At 36.6% G+C, this 20,775-nt stretch overlaps 1 protein-coding gene across 5 annotated transcripts in view; it reads left to right on the top strand.

The window, feature by feature from the left end:
* Nucleotides 1-20,775, top strand: part of NOL4 (nucleolar protein 4) — a 431,144-nt gene that overhangs the window by 286,377 nt on the left and 123,992 nt on the right. For 3 of the 5 annotated variants that reach the window (XM_043558562.1, XM_043558564.1, XM_043558565.1), the window contains 2 exons: nt 12,653-12,832; nt 13,571-13,762. In XM_043558562.1, coding sequence (XP_043414497.1) covers nt 12,653-12,832; nt 13,571-13,762 — 372 coding nt within the window. The remainder of the gene's footprint in view (nt 1-12,652; nt 12,833-13,570; nt 13,763-20,775) is intronic. The other 2 variants (XM_043558563.1, XM_043558566.1) reach the window with 1 other exon arrangement.

The raw sequence follows: 20,775 nt of genomic DNA, 5'->3' as shown, positions 1-20,775 counted from the left end.
GGCTGCCTGCCAGGTGTGGTGGAGCAGAAGTTTCTTTGGAGGAGTACTTGCCAGGTGGGCAGTTTGGGTGAGGTGGATTCACAGAACCCAGGGGAAGAGCAAGCATTATTAGCCACACAGATGGGTGTCAGAACTAGGTCCTGCTAGCATCTGGCCAGTTGGGCTGAAAGAGGCAAGAAAAACTGTGTCTTTCAGCACTTGCATTCCTGGAGAAAGGTCCTAAAGATCCCTACCTTTCTAATACAGGCCTAAAGTTAGTAAATCTTCACGTGTAATCCAGACACTTTTAAAACTGCTGCCACTGTGCTATGTCTAGGAGTAAGTGAGATAGCATGCCGACCCTTTATGAGCAGAGTCTCAGTCTTCTATAGGCTTCCAGTTATCCTGGAGTTAAGCACCCTGAGTTTTAAAGTTCCCAGAGTCAAGCTCCACTGTTTTTCAAAGCTAGACTTTATGGAGGTTTGTCATCGTGGTGCACATCTCCAGTGCTAGTAGTGCCCAATGTAACTCTTGATTCCCTTTACTCCTCTGGGGGCGGGGGGGGGGGGGGGGTGGTCTCTTGTCTGTGATATTCCTCCTTGATAAATCATCTTCAGGTGGTACTCATGCATGCCAATTGAGAGAACCACTGTGCTACCCAACATTACATCTTGAAGAACAGGCTTCAAAACTGGCATCATTTTTAAGTTCCAAAAAAGTACCTGCAGTTTTAAAATTATTAAGTGATGGGGCACCTAGTTGGCTCATTCAGTTAAGCATCTAACTCTTGATTTTGGCTCAGGTCATGATATTACAGTTGTGAGTTCAAGCCCAACATCAGGCTCTGTGCTGACAGTGCAGAGCCTGCTTTGGATTTTCTGTCTTCTTCTCTCTCTGCCTCTCTCTCACACAAAAATAAATAAACATTAAAAAAAAAACATTGAGAGATTACATCTTTCAGAGGTCATGATCAAAAGGAAAGATATTGAAATAACTAAAATTTCATGAGAATTTTCAAAATAATTGTTAAATTTAGTCCATTATTGGAGAAATGCTCAGAAAACAAAATGTCAACTGTGATTTATTTATCCAAAACTGTTTAATATTAATTTCAATCATTGGAAAGCATATACAAAATGATAAATCAGTAACAAAATAACACATACCAATCCATGGCTATACAAACGGATAATTGCAGATTCACATGCAGTTTTTAGTAATAATACAGACATATCTTGTATGTTTTTCACATAGCGAAATATAACGTTTCAACTATCATGTAGAAAAATATCTTCTATGAAGTTTATTTTGATACAGCAGAGGAGGGGCAGAGAGAGAAGAAAAGAGAATCTCAAGTAGCCTCCATGCTATCAGTGCAGAGCCTGATGCAGGGCTCAAAACCACGAACCATGAGACCATGAATTGAGCCAAAGCCATGAGTCAGATGCTTAACCAAATGAGCCACCCAGGTGCCCCAAAAAATCTTTTTGATAAAACAAGTGAGAAGTTACAAATGCCTAATTTGAAATATATGATGACTATATCATTTTGTTGTTTTCATACGTATTTAATAAATTATTGAAAGAAAACTCAGATAAAATATTCTAAAAAAGAGAAGGGAAATCAATAGACATTCTGACACTGGAAGTAACTGACTTATAATTTCAGATCTTACTAAAGGCAGTATTTAGGAATAAGAAAAATGCAACTAATGAAGAAGAATTAACTAACACATTGGGAGAAGATTTAAATTTCATATTGAATTTGACAGAAAATGCCAATATTAAGAAAACAAACTCATAAAATGTCACTTTAATGAAGACATCAGTCACTTCCTAGGAAAACTTGAAATGCTCTAAAAATTCATGGTTTAGACATAAAAGGAACTTGATTGAGGGTTTCCCTGACAGAAAACAATGTAACAATTTACATGATATTAGCAATAATTAATTTGAAGAGCAAAGGAAAGTTTCTAAACTATCAACAGTACAAGACACGTTTCCATCAGACAGACTGAAGTAAAGCCAGAATCACTTTTCTGTTCTCAATAGGATATGATAATACGAAATAATTGTCATATGAAGAAGCAATCAAAGAGCATGCAGCCAAGAAATGTGAAACAGTATTACAGAGATGTGTTAAGGAGTTACTTAATTTCTGAAATATTATTTTTTTGCATTTTGTGATGATTGTAGCATTTATAAGCTTTTTAGTCTCATAATTTACTTTTTCTCTTATTATATCTCTTTGTATCTAATTTTTTCAAGTAAGTGTGCCCTGTCTCCAACTTTTCTAACTTTCAGGCCTGAAAAAACCTGTGTCAAGTCAGTCCTATGAGCCTAGAATGCTGCTATGAGCATACATTAATGCTTCTTTAAATGTTTCATGAATTATTGTTATGAAAAATATTTGAAATGGAAGAGACACCAAACTAAAACTTAAAAATTTTAAATTTTATTTTGAAAGTTTAAAGTGTATTGAAAAATAGAGAAAATAATACACAGAACTGCTAATATCCGTCAGCCATATTCAACAATGATTAAGACTCCATGCTTTTTTCACTTTTTTCCTTTCTTCTGTAGTATTTTAAGGCAAATTTCAGATATCTGTGTCATTTCATCTCTTATACCTAAATTCATGTCTCTAACAAGTGTGGGCATTTTCTTACATAAACATTTACTTAACCAAATGTTAGGTCTTACATCTTGTAAAATTAATAACAATTCAATGTTATCATGTAATACCCTCCATAGATAGTCAAATAGTCCCAAATGTTTTTCAAAATTTTTGCATTGGGTTTATTTGAATCACGATACAAGCATAGTCAGCACATTTAATTTTATTAAAAGCATAACCTCAGATGCGTTACAGGTTCAGTTCCAGGAAATCACAGCAAAGTGAACATCACAATAAAATGAGTATCATAATAAAGCTAGCAAATAAATTTTTGGTTTCCAGTGCATAAAAAAGTTATATTTGCAATATACCATAGTCTATTAAGTGTGCAATAGAATTATGTCTAAAAACAATGTGAATTTTTTTTTTGAGAGTATGAGCAGGGGAGTGGCAGAGGGCGAAAAATCTTTAAGCAGGCTCCATGCTCTAGCAGGGAGCCCAATACAGGGCTCTATCTCATGACCATGAGATGATGACCTGAGTCAAAATCAAGAGTAGGACACTTAAGTGACTGAGCCACCCAAGGCACCCCACAATGTGCATATTTTAATTAAAGAACACTTCGTTGCTAAAAAATGCAAACCATCATCTGAACTTTTGGTGAGTTGTAATCTTCTTGCTGATGGAGGGTTGTGCCTTGACATTGATGGCTGCTGACTGATCAGGATTGTGGTTGCTGAAAGTTGGGGTAGCCGTGGAAATTTCTTCAGATAACAATGAAGTTGGCCAAATTAATGGACTCTTCCTTTTACAAACAGTTTCTCTCTCGTACAGTGCTGTTTGATAGCGTTTGAGTGCAGAACTTCTTTCAAAATTGGGGTCCATCCTCTCAAACCCAGCATTGCTTTACCAACTAAGTCTATGTAATATTCTAAATCTTCTGTTGTTATTTCAACAACCTTCACAGCATCTTCTCCAGGAAGAGATTCCATCTCAAGAAATTACTTTCTTTGCTCATCCATGAGAAGCAAGTCCTCATCTGTTCAGGTTTTATCATAAAATAAATCACCAATTCAGTCACATCTTCAGGCTCCACTTCCACTTCTAGTTCTGTTTCTATTAATATCACATCTGCAGTTACTTCTTCCGCTGAAGTCTTGAACCCCTCATTGTCACCCATGAGGACTGAAATCAGCTTCTACACTCCTGTGATGTTGATACTTTAACCTCTTCCTATGAATCACAAATGGTTCTGAATGGCATCTAGAATGGTGAATGCTTTCCAGGAGGTTTTCAATTTGCTTTGCTCAGAACCATCAGAAGAATTACTGTCTATGGCAGCTATAGCTTTATGGTATGTATTTCTTATATATATAATAAGACTTAAAAGTCAAAATGACTCCTTGATCTGTGGACTCTAGAATGGATGTTGTGTTAGCAGGCATAAAAACATTAATCTCATTGTACATTTCCATTAGAGCTCGTGGGTGACCAGATGCATTGTGACCAAAATGCAGTAGTATTTTGAAAGGAATCTTGTTTTCTGAGCAGTAGGTCTCAACACTGGGCTTAAAATGTTCAATCAACCATGTTGTAAACAAATGTGCTGTCATCAAGCCTTTGTTTTTCCATTTATAAAGTGAAGGTAGAATAGATTTGGCATAATTCTTGAGGACCCTAGGATTATCCTACTGGTCAATGAGCTTTGGCTTCAACTTATAACCCTTAACAAGAGAGTCAGCCTATCCTTTAAAGCTTTGAAGCCGGGCATTGATTTCTACCTAGCTATGAAAGTCCTAGATAGCATCTTCTTCCAATATAAGGCTGTTACATCTTATATTAAAAATTTGTTATTTAGGGGCGCCTGGGTGGCTCAGTCAGTTCATGAGTTCAAGCCTTGTGTCGGGCTCCGTGCTGACAGCTCAGAGCCTGGAGCCTGCTTCAGATTCTGGGTCTACCTCTCTCTCTGCCCCTACCTTGCTCATGCTCAGTCTCTCTCTCTCTCAAAAATAAAATAAACATTACAAAATTTAAAAAAAAGAATTTGTTATTTAGTATCGCTATCTCTATTTTCTTAGGTAGGTCGTCTGAATAATTTGCTTCTATGTCAGTGCTTGCTGCTTCACCTTGCACTTTGATGTTAGGGAGATGGCTTCCTCCCTTAGACCTCATGAACCAACCTCTCTGCTAGCTTCAAACGTTTCTTCTTTAGCTCCCTCACCTCTCTCCGCCTTCATAGAATTGAAGAGAGTTAGGGCCTTTTTCTGGATTAGGCTTTGGCTTAAGAGAATGTTATGGCTGTTTTGATCTTCTATACAGACCACCAAACTTTCTCCAGATCAGTAATAAGATTGTTTTGCTCTCTAACCATTTGTGTCTTCACTGCAGGAGCGTTTTTAATTTCCTTCAAGGGCTTTTCCTTTGCATTCACAGCTTGGTTAACTGTTTGGTACAAGAGACCTAGCTTTTGGCCTGTCTCGGCTTTTGACACGCCTTCTTCACTGAGCTTAATCATTTGTAGCTTTTGATTTAAAGTGAGAGACAAGTGACTCTTTCAGTTGACACTTAGAGGCGATTATAGGATTATTAATGGGACTAATTTTAATATTGTTGTTATCTTAGCTAATAGTAAGGCCCAAGGAGAGGGAGAGAGATGGGGGAACAGCTGGTCAGTGGAGCAGTCACAACATACTTTCTCAATTAAGTTAACTGTCTTCTATGGGCATGGTTTGTGACGCCCCCCCCCCCCAAACAATTACAATAGTATCATCAATGTTCAGTGATCTCAAATCACCATAACAACTATAGTAATGAAGAAAAAGTTGAAAATAGTGTAAGAATTACCAAGTGTGACAGAAAGTGAGCTTAATGCTGTCGGAAAAAATGGTGCTGATAGACTTGCTTGACACAGGGTTGCCACAAACCTTCAATTTGTAAAAACAACAACAACAACACAGTATCTGTAAAATGCAGTAAAACAAGGTATATCTGTTTGCTTCTTAAATCTCTTCTGATATGTCACCTGTTTTTCTTGTGTCACTTCTTACAGAACTGAAGTCAGTTGTATACAATGTCTCGTATTTGGGTTTTATCTCTTTGTTTTCTCTGGTGTCATTTAACTTGTCGTTCTGTCTGTCTTATTTCATATAAGTGGAAGTTAGCTCTTGGATACTGGTTCTCACACTTGAGAGTGCAGCAGAATATCCTGGAAGGCATGTGAAAACACAGATTGCTGGGTTTAGCCCCAAAGTGTCTGATTCAGGTGGTCTTGGATGGGGGCCAATAATTTGTGTTTATAATAAGTTCCCAGAAGATGCAGTTACTATATAACTGCAGGATATACATATAGCAGGATATACCAGGAACTCTTTGAAAACTACTGCTTCTATACTGTTCCTATCTTTAATTTTTCTAAGATTGCCCAATATATTCTGTAATGAATAAGATTTTTAAAAAGCTGAATGAATTGAGTAAAGTTACGTGATACCAAATCAGTAACATAAATCTGTTGTGCTTCAACTATGCTTCAATTTAAAAAAATGTTTGTGTTTTTTTACACTAATACCAACTATTAGAAAGAGAAATTAAGAAAACCATCTCATTAACAATTACATAAAAAAAAATACTTAGGAATAAACTTAACCAAGGAAGTGAAAGACCTGTGCACTAAAAAATTTGGGACATCAATGAAAGAAATTAAAACTGACACAAACAAATGGAAAGATATTCCATGCTGATTGGAAGAAATAATATTGTTAAAATGTCAATACTACCCAAAGTAATCTAGAGATTCAATACAATTGTTATCAAATAGGTTAAATTTATTTAAATATGTGAAAATTCCAATGGCATTTTTCACAGAAGTAGGACAAGTAATCCTAAAATGTGTATGGAACCATAAACAACTCCAAATAGCCAAAGAAAAACAAAGCTGAAGGCATCATGCTCCCTGATTTCAATATATACTACAAAGCTATAGTAATTAAAAATGTATAGCATTGGCATAAAAACAGACACACAGGGGCGCCTGGGTGGCTCAGTTGGTTAAGCGTCTGACTTCAGCTCAGGTCATGATCTCGCGGTCCATGAGTTCAAGCCCCGCGTCGGGCTCTGTGCTGACTGCTCAGAGCCTGGAGCCTGTTTCAGATTCTGTGTCTCCCTCTCTCTCTGACCCTCCCCCGTTCATGCTCTCTCTCTGTCTCAAAAATAAATAAACGTTAGAAAAAATTAAAAAAAAAACAGACACACAGATCAGTGAAACAGATAGAAAGCCTAGAAATAAGCCCATGCGTGTATGGTCAACTTAGGATAAAGCCAAGAATAGACAACGGGGAAAGACCATGTCTTCAATAAGCAATGTTGGGAAAATTGGACAGCTGCATGCAAAAGAATGAAACTAAACCACTATCTTACACCATAAACCTAAACAAACTCAAAATGGATTAAAGACTTGAATATAAGACTTGAAACAATGAAACTCTGAGAGAAAATACAGGCGGTAATTACCTTGATGTCAGTGTTGGTGATGTGTTTTTGGATGTGACACCAAAAGCAAAAGTAAACAAGCGGGACTACATCAGACTAAAAAGCTCTTGCACACTTAAGGAAACCAACAACACAAAAAGGCAGCCTGTTGAATGGGAAACCATATTTGCAAATTATATATCCAATAAGAAGTTAAGATCCAAAATACATAAAGAACACCAAAAAACAAACAAAACAAAACAAAAAACCAATCCAATTAAAGAATGGACAGAAGATCTGAGTAGACATTTTTCCAAAGAAGGTGTACGTATGGTCAATAGACATCTGAAAAGATGCTCGACATCACTGATCCTCAGGGAAATGCAAATCAAAACTACAATGAGTTATCACCTCACACCTGTTAGAATGGCTACCATTACAATCAGAAGAACTAACAAGTGTTGGCTAGGATTTGGAGAAAAGGGAACCCCCCATGTGCACTGTTGGTGGGTATGTAAACTGGTATAGCCATTATGGAAAACAGCATGGATGTTTCTCAAAAAATCAATAATAGAAGTATCATATCCACCAATTCTACTTCTGGATAATTGTCTAAAGAAAATTAAAACACTAACTGTAAAAGATATATTCATTCCCATGTTCATTATATTATTTATAATTCCCAAGACATGGAGGCACCTTAAGTGTCCATTGATGGATGAGTGAATCAAGAAAATGTAGTGTGTGTGTATATATATATATATATATATATATATATATATATACACAATAGATTATTATTCAGCTATAAGAAGAAGGAAATCTTGCCATTTGTGATAACATGGATAGACCTTGAGGACATTCTGCTAAGTAAAAAGAGAGTAAGGAAAATACCAAATGATCTCACTTACAGGTGGACTCTTGAAAACAATCTCAGAGAAGGAGAAAACGTTTTGGAAGTGCAGTGGGTAGGGAATAGTTGGAGAGAGTCAAAAGGTACAAACTTTGAGTTATAAAGTAAGTCCTCGAGATGTAATATACAGCATGGTGGCTATCGTTAATAACATTTTATGGTATATTTGAAAGTTAACGTAAATTTTAAAAGTTCTCATCACAAGAAACAATTTTATAATTGCCTATGGTGCAGAGGTTAACTAGAATTATTTGGATCATTTTGCAATATATCCAAATATTAAATCATTGTTATATACCTGAAACCAATATAATATTGTATATCAATTATAACTTGACCAAAAAAGAAGTAACTGGCCAAACAAATTTCTAAATTGCCATTTAAAAAATTAATTCAAATTATTTTCTGTATAGCTCTAATGTGTAAGCAGTCACTTACTCAGAAAACATTTACTTTATTCCCACTATGTGCTTGACATTGTCCAAGGTTATAAAGTTGGAAAAGTCATAGTCTTGAAGTGTCTCCAACCTCAAGTAACTCTTAGTCTTGTGGAAGATGGATATATAAGCTAACTTGTATAAGACTTCACGATCAGTGCTCTGACAGAGCTACATACAGACTATAATGAAACCATGATTGCCTGGCACTAAATTCATGAGATTCCTCCCTTTTCTAGGGTATAATAAAGAAATGAAAGGTTTTTCCTTATTTTCCTTGGCTGCATATATCAGAAATGGCCCTTCCGGCCTCAGCTGCATCTCCTATCAAGCACTGTGATATTGCTGTCTTAGCCATTCTATATGCTCTGACCACAGAGTAAGCAAACAGATGAAGCTTCCTTTTTTTTTGGGGGGGGGGCGGGTAGGGGGGGTTCAAGGTCCAGAGATGGCAGTTTTATTAGGGTGGTAAAAATGTGAGAAAATGGAAGAACAAATGTATTTTTAATAGATCTTCGCTAAGGAGAGCCACAGGTTATGTCGAAAGGAAAAAAATGGAATATATAATTAAGGCAAAAATACACCTTTGGCCCCATAGCAAAATTGAGAGGAAGGTATACAGATTTCCATACACCCACTGCCCCTAGGCATGTATAGCCTCCCTCATTATCAACATTACTTACCAGAGTGGTACATTTGTTATAATTGATAAACCTACATTGATGAATTATAGATACCCAAAGTCCATGGTTTATATTAGAAATCATGGTGTTGTACTTTTTATGGGTTTGTACAAATATATCATGACACGTATCATATAGAGTATTTTCAGTGCCCTAGAAAGCTTCCATGCTCTGCCTATTCATCCCTCCTCACACCCCAACCCCCGGTAACCACTGATCGTTTTACTGTTCATAGTTCTGCCTTTTACATAATGTCTTATAGTTCAAATCATGTGATATGTAGCCTTTTTAGGTTGGCTTCTTTCACTTGGTAACATGTATTTTCATGACTTTTTAGCTCATATCTTTTTAGTATCAAGTAATATTCCATTACCTGGATGTACTACAGTTTATGCATCCATTTGCCTACAAAAGCACATCTTGACTGCTTTTTAAAAAATTTTTTTTAACATTTATTCATTTTTTGATAGAGACAGAGCACAAGTGGGGGAGGGGCAATGAGAGAGGAAGACACAGAATCCGAAGCAGGCTCCAGGCTCTGAGCTGTCAGCACGGAGCCCGACGTGGGGCACGAACTCACAGACTGCAAGATCATGACCTGAGCCGAAGTCGGATGTTTAACCGACTAAGCCACCCAGGCGCCCCTTGACTGCTTTTAAATTTTAAAAATTATGAATAAAGCTGCTCTAAATATCCCTATGCAGTTTTTTGTATAGACATAGTTTCTAACTCCTTGGGTAAATGCCAAGGAATATGACTGCTGGACCATATGAGAAGAGTATGTTAATTTTGAAAGAAAAAGCCAAACTGTCTTAAAGTGGTTGTACCATTTTGCATTCCCACTGGCAATGAATGATTTCCTGTTGTTCGTCATCCTCCTCAACATTTGATGTTGACAGTGTTCCAGATTTTGGCCCTATAAGGGCATCTCCTTGTTTTAATTTGCATTTCCCTGATGACATATGTTGTGGAACCTCTCTTGATAGGCCTCTTTGCCCTCTGATTATCTCCTGTGGTGAGGTTATCTCTTAAGGTTTTTGGCCATATTTTAATCAGGTCGTTTTCTTTCTTATCATTTAGTTTTTAGTGTTCCTTATATATTTTGATTAACGGTCCTTTATCAGATGTGCCTTTTGCAAATATTTTCTACCAATCTGTGGCTTGTCTTCATTCCTCCATTTTTAAAGACCAAATAGTTTTGTAGAAAATTGGGTCCTGCAAAAAGTCTTAAGTGCTATTTCTGTAGAGAGCATTCCTTTGTTGCTGTAGGGAAGAAGTAGAAGGTCATGTGCTATTGAGATTCCTGTCTCCATGTAGCTTAAAAGAAAATGCAAATTAACATGAGAAGTAGAGAGCAATGATAGTCTTTAATTTTATGTCAAATGCCATAGCATATTAAGAGTTCACAGTTTAAAGAAACACTGAAGTAGACTGAGGTAGAAGAGGGAATCTGTGGAAATTGAATTTACTCAGAGTGGCCTTGAAACCGAGTTCTGTCTTCAACAGTGGCAGAGGCAGAAAATGACATTCCAGCTGAGAAACTGGATTCAGAGTTATAAAAATTTCAGTTTATATTGTAGAGGGAAAAATTGATTATGCTTTAGATTTAGATTCTGAATATTCTCAGATCTGTAAGACTGGATTTTTTTTAGCTAGAGGGACTAGAGGTATAAATCCTACATCATTCCAAATGGTTCTATTTATAGCAGATGGCTAGGTTGCGTGTTTCACATGGCAATAGAAAGAATATATTAGCCCAGCTTATTTGCATTCATATGAGTGTATTATAACACTTAAAATGTTGTACTTTGGCATTTTAAAAAAATATATATGCTATATTTTTCAAACCTATGGAATATTTGCTTTATGTTTTATTTGGTAAATCTACCTTGTTAACAATTTGAAGTATTATTATAATACTACAATGATATAGTGTCAAATATACTGGGTTTTAAATTTTAACTTTATTTTTTTAATGTTTTATTTATTTTTGAGAGAGAGAGACAGAGAGAGACAGAGAGAGAGAGACAGAGAGTGAGCAGGGGAGGGGCAGAGAGAGAGAGAGGGAGACACAGAATCCGAAGCAGACTCTAGGCTCCAAGCTGTCAGCACAGAGCCTGACATGGGGCTTGAAACCATGAACTGTGAGATCATGACCTGAGCCAAAGTCAGACGGTTAACCAACTGAGCCTCCCAGGCACCCCCATTTTAGCTTTATTTTTAGTATCAGTGACCTATTCTAGTTTTATTATTCTTCCTCTGCTTATGTAGTAATAATAGTGTGATCCTTAAAACATACTACACTTACGTTATCATTGCACACATTTTTGAACACTGCTGATTTAAAATTTTCCATTGTACAGTTCTTTCTAAAGCATTTTACTTTGTTAATTGGAAAATGCTGCCGCTGTTGACAGAGATATTACCCATTTAGCTGAGGCCACCTTTGTACCTAAGTTACCGTATGTGACATTTGGGTTGTTAATCTGGATTTATAATAATTTCTGTACCACTCCAGACTAAATTGCAAAGGACTAAAACTCAGATTTAGGCAAAGAAAAAAACTAAGGGGGTGGTGTAGAAGATGTACAGTATCACACAGCTAAATTCAACTGTGGGTGAATTTCAGGCACAGTTGAATCTAGAATCTCAGATGATGTTATTAGGACTTTTGTTCTGCTTAGTCCTGTGGGATTCAACTTGATTTCAGTTACATAGGGGTAAAGTTGGGGCACCTCTAGGGTAGAGAAGGCTGATGCCCTATAATTGGCACTTTTGCCTGGAGAAGCAGAAGCTATTTCTAAAAGGAAAAGGTACTTCCTTGACAAAGAAGTAGAAGTTTCCACAGTGGGACCCATGGTTGCTCTTGAACACAATTATCAAAGTTTGTGAAAACTGTTGGTTGGCATTCATCTACTAAGCTTTAGAAAACATTCAACTTAAAAGATGATTCAGAGGAAACCTGGTTCCTTTTCTCTAGACCAAAGTTAGATGCCATCCTAAGACTCACAGACCTTTTAAAAACTGATTTTCAAGCCTGTGGTTTATAAATAGCAGCCTGGTATCAATATTTTGTATAGTCCTTCTTGGGCAATAAATATATTCACCCCTCAGTTTCCTAATCTGTTTAAAAAATACTAAAGCAGTTAGATTGACTAAGCTCTGAGGTCATTTCTGTTTCTAAGAACATATGATTCAATGATTCTCTTGCAAAGTGATTATAGGTTGGCTTTCCTCTCTTTTTTTCTTTTTTCTCTCTTTTCTAGACTATGTACATTGAGTGGAAACTATCTTTGCTCTTGAAAAGCCAAATTCGGTAAAAACTTCCTGCAGTGATAGAAATGATCCACACAGCTATTGAAATGTGGCTGGTGTAACTTGGGAAATGAATTTTTAATCTAGTCTTAATTACTTTTGATTCAAATGAAAACAGCCCCAACTTTGGCATTAACTTTTTTCAACAAGATTTTTACGTAATAGTTGAAATTTTAAAATGAAATTTATAAGCTATGTGATGAATTTCAAAGCAGCAATCCCCCCTCCCCCCACTTTCTTTTCAGTCTCCCGCACACAGCTACTCAAGCTACGACTCTGGCAAAAATGAGAGTGTAGACCGAGGTGCCGAGGACCTGTCTCTAAACAGGGGCGATGAGGATGAAGACGACCACGATGACCACGACGATTCTGAGAAAGTTAACGAGACTGATGGCGTTGAGGCAGAGCGGCTGAAAGCTTTCAATGTGAGTCCCACCACCGCCCCCCCTCCCCGCCCACGTGGGTTACTTTTTACCACTTCACTTTCATGTTGTTGCTTGTTGGTAAACGTGGATATTCTAGAGACGTGTTTGTTTAATTTACAGAAGGATTTAAAAAGTACATGAAACTCTCTTTGCCAACCAGACACCAGAATTGCTGGGTTTTGTTTAGAATTTTACAGCCAAATGTGAGCTGAAAACTGGATTTGTGTTGTGTGAGTATGCATGTTTACCTAGAGGATGAGGGGGTCTCCGCTTATTCCTTGCAAGAGTGTGTCTGTCATCAGTTATTTCTTTTGCCTTCCTGGCTTATCTAATTATGCATGACAAAAGAGTCCCCCTTGTTATCAGAGATTAGTACACTGTGCAGGGTAGCAATGTAGCAGCCATACTGATCATTAATGGAGAATTTTACGGGGTGCTTAATTGTCACAGTCTGCTGTTATTTCCTGAATTTTTTTTCCTACATGATAGTCTATACTTTTCTGTCTGTCTGTCTGTCTGTCTGCCTCTCTCTCTCTTTCTCTCTAGTTTTTTTTTTTATCCAACCATTTAAAAAGCCTTTAAGAGGTGTTTGCTTAAAATCTCTGGCTTTCCATTGCAAAGTTCTCCAGTGCATAAAGCAGAAAAGAGTATTTTCCTATCGGTAATCAAGACAGGAAGCTAGGAACAGCAGAGAGCAGTCCTCCAAACCCTTCTCCTCTGTCTCCCTCTTGCCAACAGATGTTTGTCAGGCTGTTTGTAGATGAAAACTTGGACCGAATGGTCCCAATCTCTAAGCAGCCCAAAGAAAAGATCCAGGCTATCATTGACTCATGCAGGCGACAGTTCCCTGAGTATCAAGAGCGTGCCAGAAAACGTATACGTACTTACCTCAAGTCCTGCAGGCGGATGAAAAGAAGTGGTTTTGAGATGGTGAGTTTTGAATTAAAACACAGCCCTAGATTCCATCAAAATCCCACATGTAAACCATGACACTATTTTTTTTTCATCTTAGTGTCTTTTTTATTTTTTCCATAATGTCAGGTCAAAGGGGTTTTTGTTTGCTTGTTTGTTTTTACCCCCTTCTCCTTTTCATCTTCCCGAAGTATTTATCCCCTTTGTTATTCAATAAGGCATAGCTGGTGAGACCAGCTTACAGGCCCACATGGTACCAATGTCACAGCAAATGAGGGCAATCTGCGTAAAAACCGGTGAGAACCAGCATCTCATTTGTGTTCGTTTTCTGTCACTACCAAAGTGGGTATAAGGTTAATCAAGGCTTGAAGCACCAGTTGCTGCTTTAGGTGGCACGTGAGAATGGCTTTGTCTGGAGCCAAAGGAAATGGATGACTCCACCTAAATAATACTGTTTTCATATCAATGGCTAACAAATTGCAAGCCTTGAAAGTTAAAGATCAGTATGATAAGGCTTTGTTGTACTCAGTGTATTTGCGGGCTTGTGGATGGTAACATGAGCTTTTATATTCATCTGGGCTTTCTAGATGGACGAGATTATGGTGACATTAGATCCTTATGGGTGGAAATCAGGTATCAGTGTTTTTTGGACTTTATTTCACCTTTCTCTAATTGTTATGCCCAGAAATAGCGTATTCATTTACAATGTATTTTTTTTTTGTTTTTTGTGTATGTGAGCAGAGATGTATTAAAAATTTTCTGAATCAATTTATTTCCCTTTCGTGGGTCCACCAAAGCCAAGGCTGATAGTGATGGCGATCGGTGCCTGTAATGTGTTAGGTGCGGAAGGGTGATGTTAGTGAAGCTACGAGAGGTTTCAGAGTATGTCATATAGGAGAAATAGGTTTTTCGATCTGAATGAAATGACCAAAGCAGTAAGTCCACTATCGACTATTAATTCTTCTTCACTGGCTTGTAAAAATACCTTCGACATTCTTTAAAACCGAATGGCTTTTATTGAGAGGCATGTGCCTAGATGGAACACAAGGTTCAGTCCTCAGAGAGCCTGGTTTGGCATTCTGGATCCATCACTTTGTAGCTGTGTGTGACCCGGCAAGTCAGCTGCCTGTACTTAGGTACCTCCTCTGGAGATGATCACTCCTGATTTATAAGGTCATGAGGATTACATAAATTGTCACTTGGAAAAGCTCTGTGAGCCATTACTGACAGATAGTCACCACTCAGTAAATCTTAACTCTGAAAATATTTTCAAACATTATTTAATTTATCATTTGATAAAAGCTTCCCAAAATGTTTGTGTTAAACAATCACAAAATACTCCAGTTAAGTATTTGCTTACTTCTTGGAAGTAACAACCATATTGAAGTCCAAGATTGTGGTGTGTGTGTCATTTTAAGGGGCACATGGGTGGCTCAGTCTGTTAAGCGTCCGACTTCAGCTCAGGTCATGATCTTGCGGCCGGTGGGTTTGAGTCCTGCGTCGGACTCTGTGCTGACAGCTCGGAGCCTGGAGCCTGGTTAGGATTCTATGTCTCCCTCTCTCTCTGCCCCTCCCTCCTCCCCTCAGAAATAAACATTAAAATTTTTTTTAGATAAAAATGGCATTGTTATGCCTGATCAAACTAAATTTGACAGAAAGGCAGTATGGTATAAGGGAGAAGGAGAGTTTGCTTGAAGAAAATAAAGTTATTTCTCCCATTATTGAATTATTTAAAAATTATTATTACCTACTCAACAGGAGAGAGATGACAGACAGAAAGGGTGTCTAAACATGTATAGAAGCCTAGAAGAGTCCTGGTGTTGACATTTGGTTCAGGACCACTTAGCAGCTGATATGAAATTGCAGTTGAACATAAATGTTTCTCACAGAGTATGATATACAATATATACTCTTCTTTTTCAGTAACAAAGATGATATCATATACCAAGATTTTTATTTACCAGCATCTGGCATTACTATTTTTTCCTAATCCTGTCATATTTTTTAGAGATTTTATGATAAAATTTATCTTCTTTTACATTAATTATTCTTTAAGAGAAAGAAATCATTGTTCTGTAAAATTCTTGATTTCTCTAAGACAAACCTTAGACTTTCAAGTTTTTCTATTGATTGTACTTACATGTTTACTTTAATATGCACATCTATTTGTTGTAAATTCTGTGCTATGCATAGAGAAAACAAAAGTTGACTAATTCAAATCGAGTAGTTTTACTAACTAATCCTAAAGAAATATGCTGTAAGAATTCATTCATTTATTCAACAACGCAATAACATTATATAAAGTAATAAGCAAAAATATTAGAGATTTCTGCCCACTTAATTAGAAAAATATAACATGTTCCCTGATCATTATGATTCATTGAGGTGACAAGGTTTGGGAAGTAAAACAGTCAAGTAACAAGGTTGAATAAAATTAAATGTTAAGTGAACAACATGAATGAAAATTTATATTGTAGGTTCTTTTTTTTTTTTTTGAGAGAGAGAGAGAGAGAGAGAGAGAAAGCACGTGTGAACGTACAGGTGTGTGTGTGAGCAAGAGGGGAGGAGCAGAGGGAGAGGGAGGGAGGGAGAGAGAGAGAGTCTTAAGCAGGCTTAATGCCCAGTACAGAGCCTGATGCAGGGCTTGAACACACAACCGTGAGATCATGACCTGAGTGGAGTTGAAGAGTCTGGTGCCTAACTGACTGAGCCACCCAGATGCCCCAGTTTATTTTTTTATACATTTACTTAGTAATATACTACTGGCAATAATAAATCTACCATCTAGTTGATACTTGGTATCTTGATTTTTTTTTTTCCTTAATGTATCACTTTATTGTCATGGGGCATGGGGAGGATCATGTGTCATTTTGAATACTTACCCTTATCTAGAACAGATAGGAAAATGTATGACTACTCCAGATAGTAAGTACAACTAAATACTGTATGTGAATATCTTTTGTCATCACTTTTTAAATTTTATGTAATATGCATCATTTCTTTTTTATTGAGACATCATTAAATAAAAGAATCTTTCCTCTAATGTGTTTTGTGTAGTTAGACATGAAAAAAAAATCTCAATTTCAGTGTGTAGTTATTTTTACACTCAAATTATTCTGTAGTATTTAATAGGTCAACAGAGAAACATAAAGAATTTTTAAATATGTTTATTTAAAACATAATTAAAAAATTTTTTAATTTTTTAAAAAATTTATTTTTTTTAATTTTTAAAATATGTTTATTTAAAACATAATTTTTTAAAACTTTTAAAAATTTTTTTTAAAAATAAAAAAAAATTTTTAATGTTTGTTTATTTCTGAGAGAAACAGAGACAGTGTGTGAGTGGGGGAGGGGCAGGCGGAAAGGGAGACAGAATCCAGAGCAGCCTCCAGTCTCTGAGCAAGCTGTCAGCACAGAGCCTGACACGGGGCTTGAACTCACAAACTGTGAGATCATGACCTGAGCTGAAGTCGGACACTTAAGCAACTGAGCCACCCAGGCGCCCCTAAATATGTTTTTAAAATGAAATTATTAAGTGTAGGATTATTTGGTAGGGGATTCCATATTCTAAAACAAAAGTGGCATTCAGTAAGCTTAGCTCTTCCAATTATTTGGGGTGTCTAAACCAGAAGATGCCTTAAGTAGAATGAAACACAAAATATTGAATTATATATTTTGTGCTGACTGTAAGAAATTCAAAGAGATAATCCCATAGAAGTGGTTTATCACAACATATATTAGTACTGAACTTGAGGGTCTTGGCATTCACTTTTATTAATATCCTGCATTCAATATATATAAAATTTATGTATGGTTAATTATTCTACACTATCGCTTAAGAATTTAGATGCTGACATAAACACTTTTAATTGACTTCACTGAATGGATACAAATATGAGAGTATGTGTTTATGAATTTCTATTTCACTACAATTATCAAGACCTTACAAATCTTGATTGCTTAAGCAGCCAAAATTTCATGCTATTACTCCAAATAGTCTCCAAGTAATAGGTGAAGGACAGTAACTATATTATGATTCCTTTCTATACATTTTCACTAACAGTTACCAATAATCTGAAATAATAAAATCCTCCGTGTTGAATATAAAAGGGCATATTCTATGAAAAATAAATCTCATAAGTTTGATCTAGAGTACTGTTTCAGTTTTCATTAAATTTTTAGAACTCAGTGAGTTAAGCAGTCATGAAATTAATCCTTTAACAAATATATCAAATCACTACAGATTCATTTGTGCAGCTTAGACTCTCAAAATACTTTGGCTAGTTTTCTAAAAACCATATGTTGATTTTTCTAGAAAAAAAAAATCTGTTTCTCCAAGGTGTCCTGATCTTCCATGCAAGAGCATCTATAACAGATAAGTTCATAAAAGCAAAACTTTATGAACAAGGTAGGGTTGGTCCATACCTGAGTATAGTCTGAGTTATATGATGTGATTTATCTTTTTATTTTCTGAGCTTGTATTGTTAGAGACTTTTTCACCATGCTGCATATGTTTACATGTATTTGTATAAAACCCAAAGGTAATATTTAGGAGAGTCAGCCTAAGATGCTTGCAGTCCATCATTCCCACTGTATCCCAAATTTTGCCACTATACCAAGTTAGATCAGGTTGCCTAGATATTTGAATTCAATAAATTTAGCCTCTTGAAAAATTTCCTGCTTACTTACTTTTTAATTCATGTGATTAACTATGTTTGAAGAAATGAGTCTATGAAATTTTTGTAATATTTTGCCAATGACATTGTCCATTAGGCTACTAAATGTCCATATTAAATTACCTTAGTTCAGAAACTTCTTTTAGAAAGTAATACAAGAAAAAAAAAACAAACAAAAAACGCTTCTCCTGTGGAAGTAGAATGCTTTCTGTTTTCTCTCTGCTAGGACAATGCAACTAAATATATTCACATTTGTGCCTCATTGCCACGAAGTTCAGAGCCAAAGTTTATCTGAGGTTCTAGTCATCTTTTTGTTCAGTTTATCATAGAGTATATATCATAGCATAGCATAGCATAGAGTACGTAACAGTTTTAAGAAAAAAGTGAGATGTAAGTTTTAAAAAGTATTTAAATCTGATTATGGAAACAAATTTTAATACTATAATCAAAGCTCTTCATTATAGTATTTTGTTAAATTACATCCTATAATATCCTTGTTAGCTATTTTCATATCTGGCCTTCTGAACTCATGATTCCTTCATTAGAAAAGAAATCATGTTTAGGAAATAGTACATTTTTTTTCCTAGGGAATTTCACTAATTACATCATTTGCCTTGAGTTGTCTAATGCAGATGAAAGTAGAGAGATCAGAATTTGTTTTCAATTTAAAACTTCCTAATATGAGCATTGCAAAAACTACAGTGACACTTGCTATTCATTCTTAGCTAATGGAAATATTATAAAATAGGAATTAAAGCGCTTCTTTAAACTAAAACTTTGATTAAAGGTATACCCATCCCTTCATACAAGGTCATGATTAAAAACTCTCTAATACCTGTGCAGTCATTATTTGTGTTATTATTCGCACAACTATGTACATTTCTGTCTTTGTGACCAATTAACTTAATTGATGCTAATTAGCAAACACATTTTGTTTGAATTCCCCACCTGTTACTTGTACCAATTTATGGGCTCTTTTTCATACAGGTCATCTACCATCCCCTGGGATACTTTCATATCATCTCCTGAGTCCTTTATTCATGGTATTTCTTTTTAATTGTATCTTCTAATACTCTGCTTAGTAATTTTGCTATCTGGTCTTTTGAATTCACAATGCTTTTACTTTCTCAGTTTCAGTGATCTGCCTCTTTGTTTCATGTTGGCTGTCGTTAGCATGGATGTACCTTAGTCTTAGTTATCACTCAGCCTGCACAAGCAATATTAAGAACTTTCATGGTCACCTAAAATTTTTCAAGTATCTGCCACTGTCTTTACAGAGGAGATGTCCTCATTGTGTTTGCCCCTGGATGACCCTGCAGCCTCTGTTCCCCCCTGTTCGGTCTGTTTCATAAAGCTGCTTCATCAACTATCCCAATGCTCACATTCTCAGTTTTCCCTTTTCACTGAGAGAGGGAAATTTCTTCTCTTCTGCCTTATCAAAAGGTCCCTAGACAAAGCAAATATTTCATCTTGGATCTTCTCTTCTACAGTCTGAAACCATCCTTCTTTGCCAGGTTTCCTGAAAGATTATTTTATACTCACAGATCACACTTATTACAACCAACTCCCCCACTGGTCCCTCTTCCAGACTCTGGTTCTCACCAACCCATTGAATTGGTTTTTTAAAAGACCACATGACTGCCTTTGCACCAGATCAAACATTGTATTCTTTTTTTTTTCTTCTTAATGTTTTTATTTATTTTTGAGACAGAGAGAGACAGAGCATGAGCAGGGGAGGGGCAGAGAGAGGGGGACACACAGAATCCAAAGCAGGCTCCAGGCCCTGAGCTGTCAGCACAGAGCCCGACGTGGGGCTCAAACTCATAGACCATGAGATCGTGACCTGAGCCGAAGTCGGACGCTTAACCGACTGAGCCACCCAGGCGCCCCCAAACATTGTATTCTTAATGAACTCGCCCCCATTTTCTTGAGCATCTTGTTGCTCTCCCTCCTCATTTTCTTTTTCTTGCTTTGGGGCCACTTCCTGAGATCCTGGGCTTGGCCATGTACTGTGTCTTACCTTATCCACAGCCGCAGAGGTCTGTTCTGTATAAGCAACTCTGGCAGTGGAAGTCCAGTTGCCTGCAGAGCTTTTGTATTTCACTCCAAATGTCAGCCAGATGCTGGACAAATGTATTGTTATATCTTCACTGAACTCTTTGTATTTTCCATCATCCATCCTCGCCACTGGTCTTTCACCTCATCTACCAAATCGCCTGTAAGTTCTTCTTGACTTGCCTTTTTCTGGCAGTAGCACCACTATTGTGATTTGTAGCCATATTCATATACCTGGAATGAGATTAGACTTCCTTACACTTATGGCTTGCATCCTACCGCTCATTGAATTCTGTTGAT

This window comes from Prionailurus bengalensis, chromosome D3, assembly GCF_016509475.1.
Source record: "Prionailurus bengalensis isolate Pbe53 chromosome D3, Fcat_Pben_1.1_paternal_pri, whole genome shotgun sequence".
Taxonomy (NCBI): Eukaryota; Metazoa; Chordata; class Mammalia; order Carnivora; family Felidae; genus Prionailurus; species Prionailurus bengalensis.
The sequence above is the reverse complement of the archived record's forward strand: the minus strand, read 5'-3'. Positions and strand labels throughout refer to the sequence as shown.